At 50.4% G+C, this 18,656-nt stretch overlaps 2 protein-coding genes across 2 annotated transcripts in view; both read right to left on the bottom strand.

Annotated features, from left to right (window-relative positions):
* Window positions 1-1,655, bottom strand: part of AP1M1 (adaptor related protein complex 1 subunit mu 1) — a 38,129-nt gene extending 36,474 nt beyond the window's left edge. Inside the window, exon 1 of the mRNA XM_033199762.1 lies at window positions 1,184-1,655. Within this exon, the coding sequence (XP_033055653.1) occupies window positions 1,184-1,225 (42 nt within the window). The 5' untranslated portion in view covers window positions 1,226-1,655. The remainder of the gene's footprint in view (window positions 1-1,183) is intronic.
* Window positions 1,656-9,564: 7,909 nt separating this feature from the next.
* Window positions 9,565-16,256, bottom strand: FAM32A (family with sequence similarity 32 member A). Its single transcript, XM_033196082.1, has 4 exons — window positions 16,104-16,256; window positions 15,855-15,996; window positions 11,040-11,093; window positions 9,565-10,725 (listed from the first exon to the last, which is right to left on the bottom strand). Exons 1-4 carry the CDS (start codon window positions 16,175-16,177, stop codon window positions 10,657-10,659), a joined length of 339 nt encoding a protein of 112 aa, XP_033051973.1. The 5' UTR covers window positions 16,178-16,256; the 3' UTR covers window positions 9,565-10,656.
* Between the last annotated feature and the right edge of the window lie 2,400 nt (window positions 16,257-18,656).

The raw sequence follows: 18,656 nt of genomic DNA on the forward strand, positions 1-18,656 counted from the left end.
CTCATCCCCGGGCTGAGGCTGACTGTCTGTATAACACATCTGCCCTGTCCCACCACTGCAACTGACATTTATTTGTGTTTTTGGAGATCGGTATCCACCTCCCCAATCAGCCTGTGAACATCATAAGAACACAGATTGTTGAGCCCTGGCACAGTGACTCACGCCTGTAATCCTAGCACTTTGGGAGGCTGAGACAGCTGGATCACTTGAGGTCAAGAGTTCGAGACCAGCCTGGTCAACATGGTGAAACTCCGTCTCTACTAAAAATACAAAATTTAGCTGGGCGTGGTGCCGGGTGCCTGTAATGCCAGCTACTTGGGAGGCTGAGGCAGGAGAATTGCTTGAACCCAGAAGGCAGAGGTTGCAGTGAGTGGAGATTGCACCACTGCACTCCAGACTGGACGACTGAGCATGACACTATCTCAAAAAGAAAAAAAAAAGGGGGGGATTGTTTTTTGCTAAACACAAATCGACCCCAGGCTTACTATCCTGCCTGGCATTAGTAGGAGCTCCCCAGATATCAGCTAAATAAACAAATGTTTCTGGATCGGACTCCTAGACTTCCTACTTCTCCGTGACCATTGTGACCTTGGTCAGGTTACTTCACCTCTCCGTGCCTCAGTTTATCCCTCTATAAAATGGTACTCGTGATCACCATCCACCTCACCTAACCCTTGTAACTCACTATCGCAATGAACGTGGAGAGATTCCTACTGAGAGAAGGTGCACGATAAACAGAAGCTGCAACGCCCTGAGAGGGCGGAACTGGCTCCGAGAGCACCCAGTCCCCGCCACGCCTCGCCACCCCCGGCCAAGGGTCGCGCAGCCCCTGGACGCCCTGCCTGGCTCCGAGGCCGGCTGCGACCCCCCTTCTGGGTCCTCCACCGAGTCCAGAGCCCCTGGCCCCGGTGCCGGGTAGCAGAGGGCGGTGCAGTCAGTCACCTGGCAACCCGGTGGCTGCAGCCCACCGCGTTACCTAGCAACAGGGCGGGGATTACCCACTTAAGACCCCCGCCCGGTTACCCAGAAATAGGGTGGGGCTCTCAGGTGAGGTCTACCGGCCTCTTTGCCTCACACCAGGGTGGGGCTCATAAGCCGGTTACCTAGCAACAGGGTGGGTCCCCGCGGGCGGAGGCCCCCCGCCGGTTGCCTGGCAACAGGGAGGGTGGGGAGCCCTCAGTACCTTGCCCTTCAGGTCCAGCACGTAGACGGCGCTGGCGGACATGGTGGCTGCAGGAGGCCTCGGCAGCGGCAGCGACTGTGGGGACTGCCAGGCGTTGAGCAAGGCCGGGCGCCGCCCGCGACAGCTCACCCCCACTTCCGGTTCGGGGAGCCGCGCGGGGACCGTTATGTCCGGTCCGGGAGGCGCTGTCAGGAATGCGCAGGCGCAGGACGGACTGCGCGCAGGCGCATTACGTTGTGTGTGACCATGTTTCTTGCTCCCGCCTGAAGCATCCCGGAAGTAAGGCCCTGGGAGGCGGGGCCGACCAAATCAGGACACTCAGTTGCAGCTCGCAGGCTGAGCTATGGAGCCAGAGCAGCTGAAAACCGCCTCCCGTGGGCCGAGTTAGGCGAGCGACCCTAGTGGTGAAACTGACTTGGGACCCAGCCATATGGAGCTCACAGTCTAGTGGGGAAGTCTATGAAACAAGTGTACAGTCACCAATTGTGATAAGCTCAAAAGGGAGAGGTAAGGCCGTGGTTACTTGGAAAGAGGTCAAACAAACTTTCTGAATGGCAATCAAACCTTATCAACAGTCACTACCTGTCATTGTCAACATTTATCAGTGAATGAGCATGCCTGTTTATTGCCTGGAATGTTACGAAAACCAGTCTCACTGAACCTTGACCCAGCGTACCGTGTTTCATTTCTGCGAAGTTAGTAGTCGGTAATGCAACTGGTGGCCCTTGATTAATCCATTGAAGCATATCTAATTTGCTTTTATGAACTCTCGGGCTTTGGAGAAATACCTGTATTCTGTTCCAGTTAGCCATCACAGTACCCTGGGGATCCCAACCCTGCAATATCAGAGTGGTTTACCCAGGATGCCTGCCTCTCACATCTTTTATTTTCCCTCCTACCTCCGTTTTGGCGTTTGGAAAGATGATTTTTGCAACTCGGTAATTGTATAGTCTTTGCTTAGGATAGAAATGTGACCGAAACTCTAGAGAAGCAAACTAGAATGTTTGAAGACTACTAAGTGATCCTGGGCTGGAAGGATTCCTGCACAAGGCACAGAGCAAGCAGCCAAGAGAGGCTTTTTGTTTTTTGCTTTTTTTGAGATGGAGTCTCATTCTGTCACTCAGGCTGGAGTGCAATGGCACCATCTCGGCTCACTGCAACCTCTGCCTCACGGGTTCAAGCAATTCTCCTGCCTCTCAGCCTCCCAAGTGGTTGTGATTACAGGCACGTGCCACCATGCCTGGCTAATTTTTGTATTTTTAGTAGAGACGGGCTTTCACCATGCTGGCCAGGCTGGTCTCAAACTCCTGACCTCAGGTGATCCACCCACCTCGGCCTCCCAAAGTGCTGGGATTACAAGGGTTAAGTTAAATATTAAAAGATGAGAGAGCCAGTGCCCTTATACAAAGGCTGGGATGTAACAAAAGCCTACCCAGAATTGTGCCTAGGCTTTTCCTGGGCCTTGGAGCATGACAAGATAACGAAGGAATTCTTAGCAGGACCCTTTTAGGATTAAACAAACTTTACTGGAGGTCTGAAGAAGCTCCTCAGGCCTCCACAAACAAGTTTACGGGGGTTTGAAGGAACTCCCCTAAACCTCCATGATTTAGCAGGAGACAAGATAAGGGTAATCACCCCAGCACCTGGACTCCACTTAGATTAAGTAAATTTGCTGAGGCTTGAGGAAGGTCTTCAGGACTCAGATCTTAGTTATAGGTTAAAAGACTATAATAACATGTCTTTAAATGAATGCACACTTACACGTAGACATATAGCTTAGAAGGTATATGAGCTCTGGAAGACTTTGGAATTTTGAGTTGGTCTGGTAATATTTTCTCCAGGCCTTTTCCCTGTAACCAGTTACAGAAATAAAAACCCTTCCTAGTTCATCTGTGTCTCATTATTGGGCTGTGAGAAACAGAAGTCCAACCCTCAGTTTGGTCTGGGAACAGGTTAGGAGTGGGGGGTCTCAAAAGCATCCCCAACACAACACACACAAGAACCACTGAGGCCTGAGGCCGGGCGCGGTGGCTCAAGCCTGTAATCCCAGCACTTTGGGAGGCCGAGACGGGTGGACACGAGGTCAGGAGATCGAGACCATCCTGGCTAACACGGTGAAACCCCGTCTCTACTAAAAAACACAAAAAACTAGCCGGGCGAGGTGGTGGGCGCCTGTAGTCCCAGCTACTCGGGAGGCTGAGGCAGGAGAATGGCGTAAACCTGGGAGGCGGAGCTTGTAGTGAGCTGAGATCCGGCCACTGCACTCCAGCCTGGGCGACAGAGCGAGACTCCGTCTCAAAAAAAAAAAAAAAAAAAAAAAAGAACCACTGAGGCCTGAAACCCATGTATAGAGATTCCGTTTTAATTGGTCTGGGCTGGGGTTTGGTTATTGAGATTTTTCTTTTCTATTTTTTAATTTTGAGACAGTCTCACTCTGTCACCAGGCTGGCGTGCAGTGACACGATCTCGGCTCACTGCAACCTCTGCCTCCCAGGTTCAAGCGATTCTCCTGCCTCAGCCTCCTGAGTAGCTGGGACTATAAGCGCCTACCACGCCCAGCTAATTTTTGTACTTTTAGTAGAGACAGGGTTTCACCATGTTGGGCAGGATGGTCTTGATCTCCTGACCTTGTGATCCGCCTCAGCCTCCCAAAGTGCTGGGATTACAGGTGTAAGCCACCGCGCCTGGCCTTCTTTTTTCTGTTCTTTTCCTTTTTTTTTTTTTTTTTTTTTTTTTTTTTTTTTTTTGAGGCAGGGTCTTATTCTGTCACCAGAGTGCACTGGCACAATCTCGGCTCACTGCAACCTCCTCATCCTTGGCTCAAGCAATTCTCAGCTGGGACTAGAGATGCGCGTCATCACGGCCAGCTAATTTTGCTCTTTTTGTTTGTTTGTTTGTTTTTTGAAAAAGGGTCTCGCTCTGTCACCCAGGCTGGAGTGCAGTGGCGCATCCTCAGCAGCTCATTGCAACCTCTGCCTCCTGGGTTCAAGCGATCCTCCCACCTCAGCCTCCTGAGTAGCTGGGACTACAGATGTGTGCCACCAGGCCTGGATCATTTTTTTTGTAATTTTTAGTAAAGATGGGGTTTCACCATGTTGGCCAGGCTTAATTTTGCAATTTTTGTACAGACGTGGTTTCCCCATGTTGCCCAGGCTGGTCTCAAACACCTCAGATCAAGTGATCTGCTCACCTTGGCCTCCCAAAGTGCTGGGATTAAAGGCGTGAGCCACTGCACCTGGCCTGGTTATTGGAATTTTTTCCAAGTTCCCCAGATGATACTAATAGGAAACAAAATTTGAGAAACCCTGGTGTATCACAATAGGTATGGTCTTTCTTTTTTTTTTTTTTTAAATATGGAGTCTCACTCTGCTGCCCAGGCTGGAGTGCAGTGACATGGTCTCAGTTCACTGCAACCTCCTCCTCCCAGGCTCAAGTGATTCCCCTGCCTCAGCCTCCAGAGTAGCTGGGATTACAGGCGCCCGCCACCACGCCCAGCTAATTTGTGTATTTTTACTAGAGACAGGGTCTCACCATGTTGGCCAGGCTGGTCTCGAACTCCTGACCTCAGGTGATCTGCCCGCCTCGGCCTCCCAAAGTGCTGGAATTATAGGCGTGAGCCACCATGCCCAGCCCACAATAGGTATGGTCTTTTCTGAGATATTGCAGAGGTCAAATTAAGTTCGAATGCCAAAGTTGAAATTGAGATGTGATCTGAATAACCTCTATAAGTGGAGCAAAGGGGGTTAGAAGTAGTTTCTGTGTAAAGAGTGCTTACTGTGATGGTACTCTCGACATTTGAGTCTTTGTTTCCTCAAAAGATTTATCCAATCCCTTCCAGCCCCCTTGACACCGATTTTAAAAATCTAAAAATGCCTAGGGCAAGCCTGGAAGGAAACAGTCTGCAATGAAAGGGGTCACCTCTCTTAGGTGGTTTTTCTTTTTCTTTTTTTTTTTTTTTTGAGACGGAGTCTCGCTCTGTCGCCCAGGCTGGAGTGCAGTGGCCGGATCTCAGCTCACTGCAAGCTCCGCCTCCCGGGTTCACGCCATTCTCCTGTCTCAGCCTCCCGAGTAGCTGGGACTACAGGTGCCCGCCACCTCGCCCGGCTAGTTTTTTGTATTTTTTAGTAGAGACGGGGTTTCACCGTGTTAGCCAGGATGGTCTTGATCTCCTGACCTCGTGATCTGCCCGTCTCGGCCTCCCAAAGTGCTGGGATTACAGGCTTGAGCCACCGTGCCCGGCCAGGTGGTTTTTCTTTTTGCCTTATAGTTTTTGGCATTTCCTGTTTTTCCTCAGTAAATGTGTATAGTTTTGTGCTTTAAAAAAGGTATGTTCACTTTGGGAGGCTGAGGCGGGCAGATCATGATTTCAGGAGTTCGAGACTAGCCTGGCCAATATAGTGAAACCCTGTTTCTACTGAAAAAAAAAAAAAAAAGAAAAAAATACAAAATTAGCCGGGCATGGTGGTGTGGGCCCGTAGTCCCAGCTACTTGGGAGGCTGAGGCAGGGAAATTGCTTCAGCTCCAGAGGCGGAGGTTGTGGTGAGCCGAGATCATACCACCGCACTCCAGCCTGGACAACAGAGTGAGACTCAGTCTCAAAAAAAAAAAAAAAAAAAAAGGGGCCGGGCGCGGTGGCTCAAGCCTGTAATCCCAGCACTTTGGGAGGCCAAGACGGGCAGATCACGAGGTCAGAAGATCGAGACCATCCTGGCTAACATGGTGAAATCCCGTCTCTACTAAAAAATACAAAAAACTAGCCGGGCGAGGTGGCGGGCACCTGTAGTCCCAGCTACTCGGGAGGCTGAGGCAGGAGAATGGCGTAAACCCGGGAGGCGGAGCTTGCAGCGAGCTGAAATCCCGCCACTGCACTCCAGCCTGGGTGACAGAGAGAGACTCCGTCTCAAAAAAAAAAAAAAAAAAGTGTTGCTTGGCGCTATGGCTTACTCTTGTAATTCCAGTACTTTGGGAGGCAGAGACAAGAGGGTCACTTGAGCCAGGAGTTTCAGACTAGCCTAGGGAACATGATGAAACCCCATCTCTATAAAAAATACAAAAATTAGCTGAGCCTGGTGGTACGCACCTGTAGTCCCAGCTACTTGGGAGGCTGAAACAGCAGAATCACTTGAACCTGGGAGACTGTCAAGGCTGTAGTGAGCTATGGTGGCATCACTGTACTCCAGCCTGGGCAACAGAGTAAGATCTCTAAAACATTACAATAAATTGGGCAAAATATGAGACTAGGTCCAATAGGGTTTGTTACATATCATGTCTATTTCTGTTCCTGTCTTGCTGAACAGACCCTGATGTTCTTCCTTAGCAGTAAAAAGTCACAGTTGTGGCTGGGCTGGTGGCTTACGTCCACAATCCCAAGACTTTGGGAGGCCAAGGCAGGAGGATCACTTGAGGTTGAGGCCAGTAGTTTGAGACTTGGGCAACATAGGGAGACCCCGCCTCTACAAAGAAATAAATAAATCAGCAGGGTATGGTGATGTGCACTTGTGATCCCAGCTACTCAGGAGGTTGAGGTGGGAGGATCACTTGAGCCTGAGAGGTCAAAGCTGCAGTGAGCCGTGATCACACCAGTGCACTCCAGCCTGGGCAACAGAATGAGACCGCATCTCAAAAAAAAAAAAAAAAAAAAGTCATAGTCCTGACATCTCATCAGATTCCTTCTAGAGCTTAATCAGTGGGCAATTAGTATCAAAAGCCTCTCTTGGCTGGGCACAGTGGTTCACACCTGTAATCCCAGCACTTTGGGAGGCTGAGGCAGGTGGATCACCTGAGGTCAGGAGTTTGAGACTAGGCTGGCCAACATACTGAAACCCTGTCTCTATTAGAAATACAAAAATTAGCTGGGTGTGGTAGCATGTACCTGTAACCCCAGCTACTTCGGAGGCTGAGAGGCAGGAGAACTGCTTCAATCTGGGAGGCAGAGGTTGCAGTGAGCCGAGATCACACCACTGCAGTCCAGCCTGGGTGACAAGAGCGAAGAGCCATCTCCACACACACACACACACACAAATTAACCAGTCAGTCAGTACTGAAACAGTAATTTCGGAGGCTGGAGGCCTGCATTAGTGAGACCTGGCCTGCCACAACACCCCTAACACACAGTAAGAATCTCTGTTCTCCAGACTGGCTTTGAACTCCTGGGCTCAGGCAACCCTCCAGCCTCAGCCTCCTGAGCGGCTGGGATTACATTTGTGTGCGTACCACTGTGCCTGGCACCAGGACTTGGCGGTTTTTAATGCTCCCCAGATGATTCTAAATGTAAATTTGAGGACAGCGGTGGTGGACTGTTAGGGTATTGGATCCCGGTAAACCACACTGCCTAGTGTTCACACTGTAGAGTTCCCTGCCAGACTCCGGGTTTGGCTACGTGGCTTGTTTTGGCCACTGAAATAGGCTATGTAGGCTGGGCGTGGTGGCTGATGTCTATAATCCCAGCACTTTGGGAGGCTGAGGCGGGGGACTCACTTGAGGTCAGGAGTTCGAGACCAGCCTGGCCAACATGGTAAAACCCTGTCTTTACTAACATACAAAAATTAGCCGGGTGTGGTGGTGGGTGCCTGCAATTCCAGCTACTTAGGAGGCTGAGGCAGGAGAGTCACTTGAACGGGGAGGTGGAGGTTGCAATGAGTTGAGATCACACCACCGCACTCTAGCCTGGGCAACACAGCGAGGCTGTCTCAAAACAAATAAATAAAAATAAAAATAAGGCTAACACGGTGAAACCCCGTCTCTACTAGAAATACAAAAACTAGCTGGGCGAGGTGGCGGGAGCCTGTAGTCCCAGCTACTCGGGAGGCTGAGGCAGGAGAATGGCGTAAACCCGGGAGGCGGAGCTTGCAGTGAGCTGAGATCTGGCCACTGCACTCCAGTCCGGGCGACAGAGCGAGACTCCGCCTCAAAAAATAAATAAATAAATAAAAATAAAAATAAAAATAAAAATAAATAATAAAGCAATAGGCTATGTGAAGGGAGATCCTGGAAGGTGAGACGCCACCCTGGACTTTCTGGCCCCAGGAAAGCCAACGCAACTAAACGAGTGAACTGAACCACACTCCATGCAACAGAATCCTCTGGCCAAGCACAGTCAAGAGTTGTGATACCACAGAGTTGTGATAATAAATAAATTTTTGGCCAGGCGCGGTGGCTCACGCCTATAATCCCAGCACTTTGGGAGGCTGAGGCGGGTGGATCATGAGGTCAAGAGATCGAAATCATTCTGGCCAAAATAGTGAAACCCCATTGCTATTAAAAATACAAAAATCGGCCGGGCTCTGTGGCTCAAGCCTGTAATCCCAGCACTTTGGGAGGCCGAGACCGGCGGATCACGAGGTCAGGAGATCGAGACCATCCTGGCTAACATGGTGAAACCCTGTCTCTACTAAAAAATACAAAAAACTAGCCGGGCACGGTGGCGGGCTCCTGTAGTCCCAGCTACTCGGGAGGCTGAGGCAGGAGAATGGCGTAAACACGGGAGGCGGAGCTTGCAGTGAGCTGAGATCCGGCCACTGCACTCCAGTCTGGGCAATAGAGCGAGACTCCGCCTCAAAAAAAAAAAAAAAAAAAAAAATTAGGTGACGTGCACCTGTAATCTCAGCTGCTTGGGAGGCTGAGGCAGGAGAATCGCTTGAACCCGGGAGGTGGAGGTTGCAGTGAGCCAGGATTGCATCATTGCACTGCAGCCTGGGCAACAGAGCCAGACTCCATCTCAAAAAAATAAAATAAAATAAAATAATAAATTTTTGTTGTTTTAAGCCACTGCCTTTTGGAGCCATTTGTTCTGCAGGGAAAGAACTGAAATAACTACCTTTCCACTATACTAATAAAGGGTTTCCACCACAGTAGTACATAATGCAGACTCCTGCTGCTGGCTTGTGGATGGAAAAGGTCTGAAACTGTCTTTCCACCAGGCCATGCAAGAATCACTGGCAAAAGCCGCTGCTAATGAGAGTGTGTCATCTCTCTTAGGTGTGAACCACACGCAGGAACAGATGTGCCATCGAAATTTTTCCAACTGAGTCGCCGTTTTCCAGTATGCATATTTTTCTGTGCCGCAAATCCAAGACATTTTGGTAACAATTAAACAGCCTATAACAGGATATTCAGCACTTTGGGAGGCTGAGGCGGGCAGATCATTTGAGGTCAGGAGTTCGAGACCAACCTGGCCAACATGAAGAAACCTCATTTCTACTAAAAATACAATAATTAGCCAGGCATGGTCACGGTTGCCTGTAGTCCCAGCTACTTGGGAGCTTGAGGCAGGAGAATCACTTGAACCTGGTAAGTGGAGGTTGCAGTGAACCGAGATTACGCCACTGCACTCTAGCCTGGGGAAGAGTGAGACTGTCTGGAAAAAAAAAAAAAGACGACACTCAGACTTATAACTGGCTTTTGCTTTATTGTGTAATTTACACAGGACAACCCCAAACTCTACACTTGGTTTTTCTCTTCTGCCTTCATTATTCTTTCAGTATCTATGTTGACAGAGATCTTTTCTCCCAATAGTATATGTGGTTTGATCCTCAACCAGGACGCACAGGCCCTACAAGATCCCAGCCCTCCAACACGAACACCTGGGCCCTCCCATTTGGCTGCAGCCTTGCCTGTTTGTACTGGGGCTCTGCCCTGGTCCTGTCACCCCTGAGGCATCCGTAGGGCAGGAATGCCAAACAGGATCCATGTGATTTACTCTGAGTAAATACAAGAGGCTGCTAGGAGCCCCCAGCTGAGGACTGAGAGGCAGGCTGTCTGGGTTTCATTTCAAAGAACGCTGTGATGCATTAGCAACGTCTGCTTTGGAAACACCCATTAGAAGTACCTGGAAGGAGGGTTTTGGGGAACGGACTCAGAAAGGAACAAGGTGTGTCCGATCCATTCTTGCCTTATGTGGCTGTTCTGCTACCCAGGCTGCACTGTCTCAGTGGCCAGGTGGCTGAGGAGGAAGTCTGAAGGCCACAGAGTTGCAAGTGACTTTCCTGGGGCCTGCGGGGGACAGCATAGGCCCGAAGCTAGAGGAAGCTCAGAAGGGCGCCCACGCTGGGTCCTGTGGGGCTCTGCACGCTGCAGGCCACCATGGCGCTAGCTCCTTATCCTCTGGAGTCTGTCTCATCCAGGAGAAGACAGCTGGCTGGCCTCACAGCGTTAGATGCAACTCAGGGGTGAAAACATTTTTACATGGCACGGACACACAGTGGGCTTTACCTCTGGATAAACTGAGAAACTTTCCATCCAAACGAAAAGGGTGTATCTTCTGTACGTTGCCAAGAAGCCTAAACTGAGTACAAGGACAATCTTACTTTAATCAAGTTCCAGAATGAGGGTACACAGCTTCGAAAAGCAGTCTGTAGCAGAAGATGCAAGGGTGTGCGTAAGGCCGTGTTTCTAGAATATACCAAAGGAAACACACACAACCCCAGGGCGGCCTTTTGCGAGTCCCCGACGCTGCTCCGCACCGGGGCAGGTGGCTACTTCGTCCAGCTGACTTTGGGAATGTCATAATGCTCCGTGAGTGTGTCCAGGTGTCTGTTGAAGTCCTGGGAAGGTGGAGTAGAAGGCTGGTGTCAGCGCAGACCCAAGTTGGCTGCTGGGGAGAAACGGCACTGCCAAGCCCCACCTCTCCCACATCCTATCTCTCCTGAGCCCCGTCCTCTCAAACTCACCCTGCCAGGTTTTACAGACTCCTGAACCCTGGGCTCCCCTTTGAAGAACCCTGGGGAAATGTCACTTCTGTGAGGTAAACTTCCCTTCTCGTCAACGTGCCAATGGCTCCCTCTGCCAGGCTGTTAGCCTCTGGGCCCAGATGGGACCCTGAATGGCTCAATCTCCCCGACTGGACACAGCAACTCACCTCCACTCTCTGCTTGTGGGTTTTGGATGCTTTCTTTAGGATCCTTTCCATTTGCTGGAGAGAGAAAAGACATGGAGATGAGTTTACAGGCTCAACACAGCCCAGGCCGACATGAGATGGAAGATGGAGCCCCAGCCAGCCTGGCTCCCACGTTTAGAACAGCTGGAGGTTTCAGGCTGTGTGCCTTGTCCCCCTCCCTCAACTCCAACCAGGCTGGTCCAACAGGGAACCCAGGTCAGTTGCCAGCTTCGTGAGTGGAAGGAAATGAACCAGCAATGCCTGAGCGTGTACCCATGAGCAGCCTCTGCTGGGAGCTGTTGGCATGCTTCCTGCATCCCGAGGTGGCTGTTAGCACTCCCAGTTTGGAGGAAAACAAAATCCCAGAGCGGGTTTGAGGAATGATGAGAAAGAGAGAGGTAAAGGGCCCGACACAGAGGAGGTACTCAAGTGACACTTCCCATCCTGATGTTAGGGCTACAAGACCAGGATCACCGTCCCTAGGGTTATTCTGAAATATGCCTCCTGCACCATGACCTGCTCTGATCCTCACTTCAAACACTCAATGACAGCTGCAAAGGTCAGTATTCGGTAGCAGCTGGGAGTGTGGGCTGGACGCAGTGGCTCATGCCTGTAATCCCAGCACTCTGGGAGGCTAAGGAAGGAGGACCGCTTGAGCTTAGGAGTTTAAGACTAGCCTGGGCAACGTAAGGAGACCCCAACTCTACAAAAAAATTAGCTGATTGTGGTGGTACACGCCTATGGTCCCAGCTACTCCAAAGGCTGGGGTGAGAGGATTGCTTGACCCAGGAGGTTGAGGCTGCAGTGAGCTATGATCACACCAATGCACTCCAGCCTGGGCGACAGAGTGAGAGAAACCCTGTCCAAAAAAAAAAAAACAAGAGTTGGGAGTGTGGGATATAAAGCCAGGCTGATCTGAGGCCACACCTGGCTCTATGCTTCTGGCTGGGTGACTGTGGCCCACTCTCTGGTGGCACCTATGAACCGTGCTGCCTATGATTCATCCCTCGTGCAGTCTCTGTGCCACGCTGACTCTGACCCAGCCGTGGACTCAGTTAACTCAAAGGAACGCAGTACCAGTTCTGGGTCCATGCATAAGACCTGGCAGTGTTAGCTTTGTGCCCTTGGAAGCCAGTTGCTGTGTAGGAAGTCTGATGGCCCTGCTGGAAAGAAAGGACCTGGAGGATGAGATGACATGAAGGAAGAGGCCACGAAAGAAGCACTGACAGGTGGGGTATGGCGGCTCATGTCTGTAATGCCAGCCCTTTGGGAGGCCGAGGCGGGAGGATCACTTGAGGTCAGGAGTTCTAGACCAGCCTGGCCAACATGGTGAAACCCCATCTCTACTAAAATACAGAAATTAGCTGGGTTTGGTGGTGCGTCCCTGTAGTCCTGGCTACTTGGGAGGCTGAGTCAGGAGAATAGCTTGAACCTGGGATGTGGAGGTTGCAGTGAGCTGAGATAGTGCCATCGCACTCCAGCCTGGAGCCTGGGCGACAGAACAAGACTCTTTCTAAAAAAATAAAAAGCACTGAGGGACCAGCTATATGGCGGCAAAGCCATCTTACATGCTCCAGCCCAGATGCACCTTTAGAGACTCCAGGCCCAGCTGCCATCTGACCGCACCAGACCCCAAGTGAGGTCAGACCCTGCTGAGCCCAGTCAACCCAGAGCATCATGAGATATTATTGGTACTCCAGGGGCCACCCGGCTGCTCCTCTCTGTCTCCCCTCTTCTCCTTCATTCCCTCCTCACCTCCTTCTGTGTCCCGTCAGCCCTCACCTGGCTGATTCTCCCTCTAAGGCGAGCACCCTGCCCATCTCTGTCCCTCTTCCTGCTGCTGCGAGCCCAGCCGAAGCCTGTGTCTCCTCGTGAGAAGCCACACTGACTTGTCCAGCAGCCACACAATGCCAGGAACCTGGCTGGACTCTGCCCACAGGCGTGACACCCAGCTAATATTTTAGTTTTTGCAGATACAGGGTATCGCTATGTTGCCCAGGCTAGTCTCGAACTCCTGGGCTCAAGTGACCTTCCCACATCGGCCTCCCAAAATGTTGGGATTACAGGCATGAGCCACCATGCCTGGCTGATTCCACTTGGATTTCTACTGGGGCACTGCATTTACCTTCTTTAAAACTATAGCTTTGGTTTCCCCTCCCTCGACTCCCACTCCAGAAAACTTGCTTTATCTGCAATCCTTCCCACTCCAGTAAACAGCACCTTCATTCATCAAACTGCCCAGCCCAAAGTCTTGGTCATCCTTGACTCTTCTTTCTTTCCCAGCTTAGGGGTTACCCAGGTTAGCCCAACGGATAACCCTGAATTCATCCTTGAAAACATATTCTAAACCTGTTACCTTCCACTGGCTCCATCACGACTGCTCTACTCTCAACTCTCATTATTAGTCTCTTGATAGCTGCATAAGTCTCTCATTCTGGCTCCAGCAATAAAATCTCAGCCCTGCCTCTGACTACTGCCTCAGGGTTAGAAGGGACAGAAATGCATTCACTTGGCCAGGCATGGTGGCTCACGCCTGCAATCCCAGCACTTTGGGAGGCTGAGGCGGGTGAATCACTTGAGGTCAGGAGAACGAGACCAGCCTGGCCAACATGGTGAAGCCCTGTCTCTACTAAAAATACAAAAATTAGCTGGGCACGGTGGCAGGCGCCTGTAGTCCCAGCTACTTGGGAGGCTAAGGCAGAAGAATCGCTTGAATCCAGGAGGCAGAGGCTGTAGTGAGCCGAGATCGCACCACTGTACTCCAGCCTGGGCAACAGAGCAAGGCTTTGTTTCAGAAAATTTTAAAAAGGCCGGGCGTGGTGGCTCACACCTGTAATCCCAGCACTTTGGGAGGCTGAGGCAGGTGGATCACCTGAGGTCAGGGGTTCAAGAACAGCCTGGCTAACATGGTGAAACTCCGTCTTTACTAAAAATACAAAAAAATTAGCCGGGCGTGGTGGCGGGCGCCTGTAATCCCAGCTACTCAGGAGGCTGAGGCAGGAGAACTTGAACCTAGGAGGCGGAGGTTGCAGTGAGCCAAGATCGAGCCACTGCATTCCAGCCTGGGTGACACAGTGAGACTCAGTCTCGCTGAGATGCAGTCTCACTCTGTTGCCAGCCTAGAGTGCAGTGACATGATCTCAGCTCACTGCAACCTCTGCCTCCCAGGTACTGGTTCAAGCAATTCTTCTGCCTCGGCCTCTTCCAAGTAGCTGGGATTACAGGCGTGTGCCACCACGTCCGGCTAATTTTTGTATTTTTAGTAGAGACAGGGTTTCACCATGTTGGCCTGGCTGGTCTTAAACTCCTGACTTGTGATCCACCCACCTGACTTGTTAAATCCTTACCACAACCCTGTGAGGTAGACTTTACTGCTACTTTAACTAAACGGTAACTGGCTTGCCCAAAGTTACACCACTAATTCGTGGTACAGGCAGAGTCAAACTCAGGTCTGTCTTGCCAGAGGTAGTGCACCCATGTGTTTTCTGTATGCCTGAATTAGACCTGGGATTAAGGAGTTAATTGTCCCAATGTCCCCAATGTCCATTTTCCCCAGTGTCACTGTACAGAATCACCTAGACCAGGGTTAGGGTTTCTCAGCCTCAGTGCTACTGATATTTGGAGCCAGATCATTCTTTGCTGCAGTGGGTTGTCCTGTGTATTATAGGGTGTGAAGGATCATCCCTGGCCTCTAGCCACTGTTGCCAGTAGTCCCCACCCCAACCCAGTTGAGAACCAAAAATGTCTCCAGACATTGCCACATGTGCTTAGGGGTGGGGGTTTGTGGGGTGGAGACTATCCCCAGTTAAGAATCACTGACCCGCACTGATTATTCTGTCTCCCTAGCATAATGGACCCAGTTTATCTATCTTACTATGAACTCTTCTGTTCTCCACTGCACACATTTATTGTGTTTAATATCAAGAAGCAATAATTTATTGGAGCCTTAAATACAATACAAAGTTGTCACGGGCATGGCCCTTCAACATCAACAGCTGAGACTGGGTGCGGTGGCTCACCCCTGTAATCCCAGCACTTTGGGAGGCTGAGGCGGGCGGATTACTTGAGATCATAAGTTCGAGATCAGCCTGGCCAACATGCTGAAACTGCGACACTACTAAAAATACCAAAATTAGCCGGGTGTGGTGGTGGGCACCTGCAATCCCAGCTACTCGGGAGGCTGAGGCAGGAGAATTGCTTGAACCCGGGAGGCAGAGGCTGCAGTGCTCCGACCCCACCAAAAATAAATAAATAACAAATATAAACAACATGTTTGAATCTGCCAAAGTTGTCTTGGAAACAAACTTTGTGGTGACTTCGAGCGGTGAGCATGGCCATTTAATATCAAGAGCTGGCATCCACTGAGCATTTACGCACTGCCTTTTACTTTCATGACTTCCTCCCGAGTTCCCAACCCTCTTAGAATAAATTACTATCCTGACTCATACAGAGAAGTAAACTGAGGCACAGAAATAAGAAAGTCACTGGCCTAGTGTCGCAGGGCAAATGAGCCACAGCACTGGAATCCAAACCCAGGTCTCCAGCTCTGGCCTCCTTTCAACGCCAGTTCTAGCTCTCCCCTCTGCTGCCCACTAGGGCCAGCGGGGTCTTCTCATCCTTGGCGCTCCCCCGGCAGAGGGCGACTCTTCTCTCACTCACGCACAGCATCATCTCCCCGTAATTAAGGTCTCCTCTGACCGCTCCCCTGCCCTCCGAGCGCCCCAGCCCTGACCCCAATATCGAGTCTCCCGGCGCCAGGTGTCCCCGCCCTCCTCGTCGCCTTCTGCTTTTGCTCACCCGCTTCTCCTGCATTTTCTCGAAGGCCGCCTGGGCCGGGGTCCGCTTGTCCAGGCCGCGCCGCTTCTCCTCCTCGTTCTTTTTGCTCGTTCCCATTGCTTCCAGGAGTTTCGCTTTGTCTTTGTCCTTCTTTTTCTTCTTCCTGGAAAAAGACATGAGGAGGGGGCGGGTCGGAGGGTCAGGCCCAGGGGTCCAGAGAAAAGGTCTAAGGGGAGTGAAGGTGGAATCCCGCGGGCCCTCGGGCCTCACCGCTTGGTCACTCCCAGCTCTGCGACGCCTTTCAGCTTCAGGGGTCCCTTTTGGACCTGCTCGTAGGCCTCCATAACACTCTCCGGTCGTTCAGCAGATGTACTGCCACACTTCCTGTTTGCAAACACTATTTCCTCCCGAATGCCCGCCTCACTTCTCTTTGATTGGCTGAGCTACAAGGTGAGCATGCGCTCTTAGTTCTGGAGCGGGGCCACACTTCGGGGTAGTGGGCGGGACAGAGAGCCAAGCGAGGGAGTGCCGTTCGCATCCTGTCTCCTGCCACACTTCCGAAATTGGCGCCCACTTCCGGTCTTCAGTTCTTCAGACAGGGTGATGGAAACAACCCCTTTTTGAGGGTTGTGCACACTTTTGGGTGAACTATTCTCTCTCCTTGATTTTTTTTTTTCTTTTTTAGAGACATGGTCTTGGTCTGTTGCCTAGGCTGGAGTGGAGTGGCGCGATCGTAGTCTTGAACCCCTGGGCTCGAGATCCTCCCGCCTTACTGCAGTCTTGAACTCCTGGGCTCGAGATCCTCCCGCCTCAGCCTCCCCAGTAGCTGGGACTACAGACGGACGCCACTGAGCGCGGCTAATATTTTCATTTAATTTTTTTTTTGTCGAGATGGGATCTCGCTATATTGTCTAGGCTGGTCTCGAACTTCGGGGTTCAAGCGATCCTCTGGCTTCAGCCTTCCAAAGCGCAGGGGTCACAGGCCTGAGCCACGTGCGCCGCCCCCGTTCTCTTTTATTGCCATATTCTGAGCGTTCAATGGATAGCTGGGCCTAATTTTGTAAACCTAATCAGTATCCATTAATTTTTCAGCTTTAGGTAAATGACAATATTATGTGACAAGGTTGGTGGTATGTTAAAACAATTAAAAATCTATTTTATGCCAGGCGCAGTGGCTCACCCCTGTAATCCCAGCACTTTGTGAGGCCGAGGTGGGCGGATCACGAGGTCAGGAGATCGAGACCATTCTGGCTAACAGCGTGAAACCCCGTCTCTATTAAAAATACAAAAAATTGGCTGGGCGTGGTGGCATGCGCCTGTAAGGCAGGAGAATCGCTTGAACCCGGCAGGCAGAGGTTGCAGTGAGCTGAAATCACACCACTGCACTCCAGCCTGGGCAACAGACTCCATCTCAAAAACAAAACAAAACAAAACAACAACAAAACAAACACAAATGTATATATATTTAAATCAGCACTTTGGGAGACCAAGGTAGGCGGTTCACATGAGGTCAGGAGTTTGAGACCAGCTTGGCCAACATGGCGAAATCCTGTCTCTACTAAAAAAACAAAAACAAACAAAAACCCAAAATTAGCTAGGCATGGTAACAGGGGCCTGTAGTCCCAGCTACTTGGTAAGCTGAGGCAGGAGAATCACTTGAACCCAGGAGGCAGAGGTTGCAGTGAGCCAGAATCGCACCACTGCACTCCAGCCTGGTCAACAGACAAAGACTCCATTTCAGAAAACAAAAAACAAACAAATGAAAAAATCCACAAAACAACAAATCAATAGAGAATAGGGTATTGCTGTGTTGTCCAGGTTGGTCTCAAACTCCTGTCCTCAAGCAGTCCTCCTGAAGCACGAGAATTACAGGTCTGAGCCACCACCCCCGCCCCTTCCTTTCTTTCTTTTCATCCTTTCAGCACTGTGCAGTTTTCTTACATAGGATGTGTACATGCCTATATCTTTTTGTTTGTTTGTTTGTTTTTTGAGACAGAGTCTTGCTCTGTTGCCCAGGCTGGAATGCAGTGGCACGATTTCGGCTCACTGCAACTTCCACCTCCTAGGTTCAAGAGATTCTCCTGATTCAGCCTCCTAAGTAGCTGGGATTACAGGCGCCCACCACCATGCCTCACTAATTTTTGTATTTTTAGTAGAGACGGGTTTTGCCATGTTGTCCAGGCTGGTTTCAAACTCCTGACCTCAGGTGATCCCCCTGCCTCAGCCTCCTAAAGTACTGGGATTACAGGCGTGAGCCACCGCTCCCGACCCTTGCATATATCTTTTTAATGTCAGCAGAGGACTATGGGAATTTTTGGTTTCTTCTCTATTTCCCTCTGTATCAAAAACCTAGTAAAAAAAAATGGTTATGAGAAAAATTTTAAAAGACTGTGCCTACCAAGGGTCTGTGAAGACGTGTTGAAACTAGAACTCAAACGTGCTGCTGTTGTGAATGTTAAACGGCATAAACAGTTTAGAAATCAGTCTGACAGTTCTTTAAAAGATTAAGCATTCACTTATACTATGACAAAAGAATTAGATTCCTAGGTTTTAACCCAAATTAAATGAAAGTATAGACATATATACAATTGTGTACATGAATGTTCACTGAAGATTTATTTGTAATAGCCAACAAATTAGAAACAGCCCTAACACTGCCCTAGATAAATGAACACGATCCGTGCCCACAAATCTTGGCTGACTTTTGCAACCAATGGAATTGCTAGATCCAAGGTTATGCACATTTGCACGTTTTATTTCTCATATATTTTGTCGAAATTGTGCCAGGGTGGTGTTTTTGTTTTGTTTTGTTTGTTTGTTTGT

This window comes from Trachypithecus francoisi, unplaced genomic scaffold, assembly GCF_009764315.1.
Source record: "Trachypithecus francoisi isolate TF-2019V2 unplaced genomic scaffold, Tfra_2.0 Lachesis_group5, whole genome shotgun sequence".
Lineage (NCBI taxonomy): Eukaryota > Metazoa > Chordata > Mammalia > Primates > Cercopithecidae > Trachypithecus > Trachypithecus francoisi.

What these genes read in the sequence shown, in the direction of transcription:
- FAM32A (XM_033196082.1), bottom strand. Translation starts at nt 16,177, where the DNA reads ATGGAGGCCTACGAGCAGGTCCAAAAGGGACCCCTGAAGCTGAAAGGC. An exon ending in AGAAAATGCAGGAGAAGCGG is followed by an intron (nt 11,094 to 15,854) that starts GTGAGCAAAAGC and finishes TTCTCTCTCCAG; the next exon opens with CAAATGGAAAGGATCCTAAA. An exon ending in CCCACAAGCAGAGAGTGGAG is followed by an intron (nt 10,726 to 11,039) that starts GTGAGTTGCTGT and finishes CCACCTTCCCAG; the next exon opens with GACTTCAACAGACACCTGGA.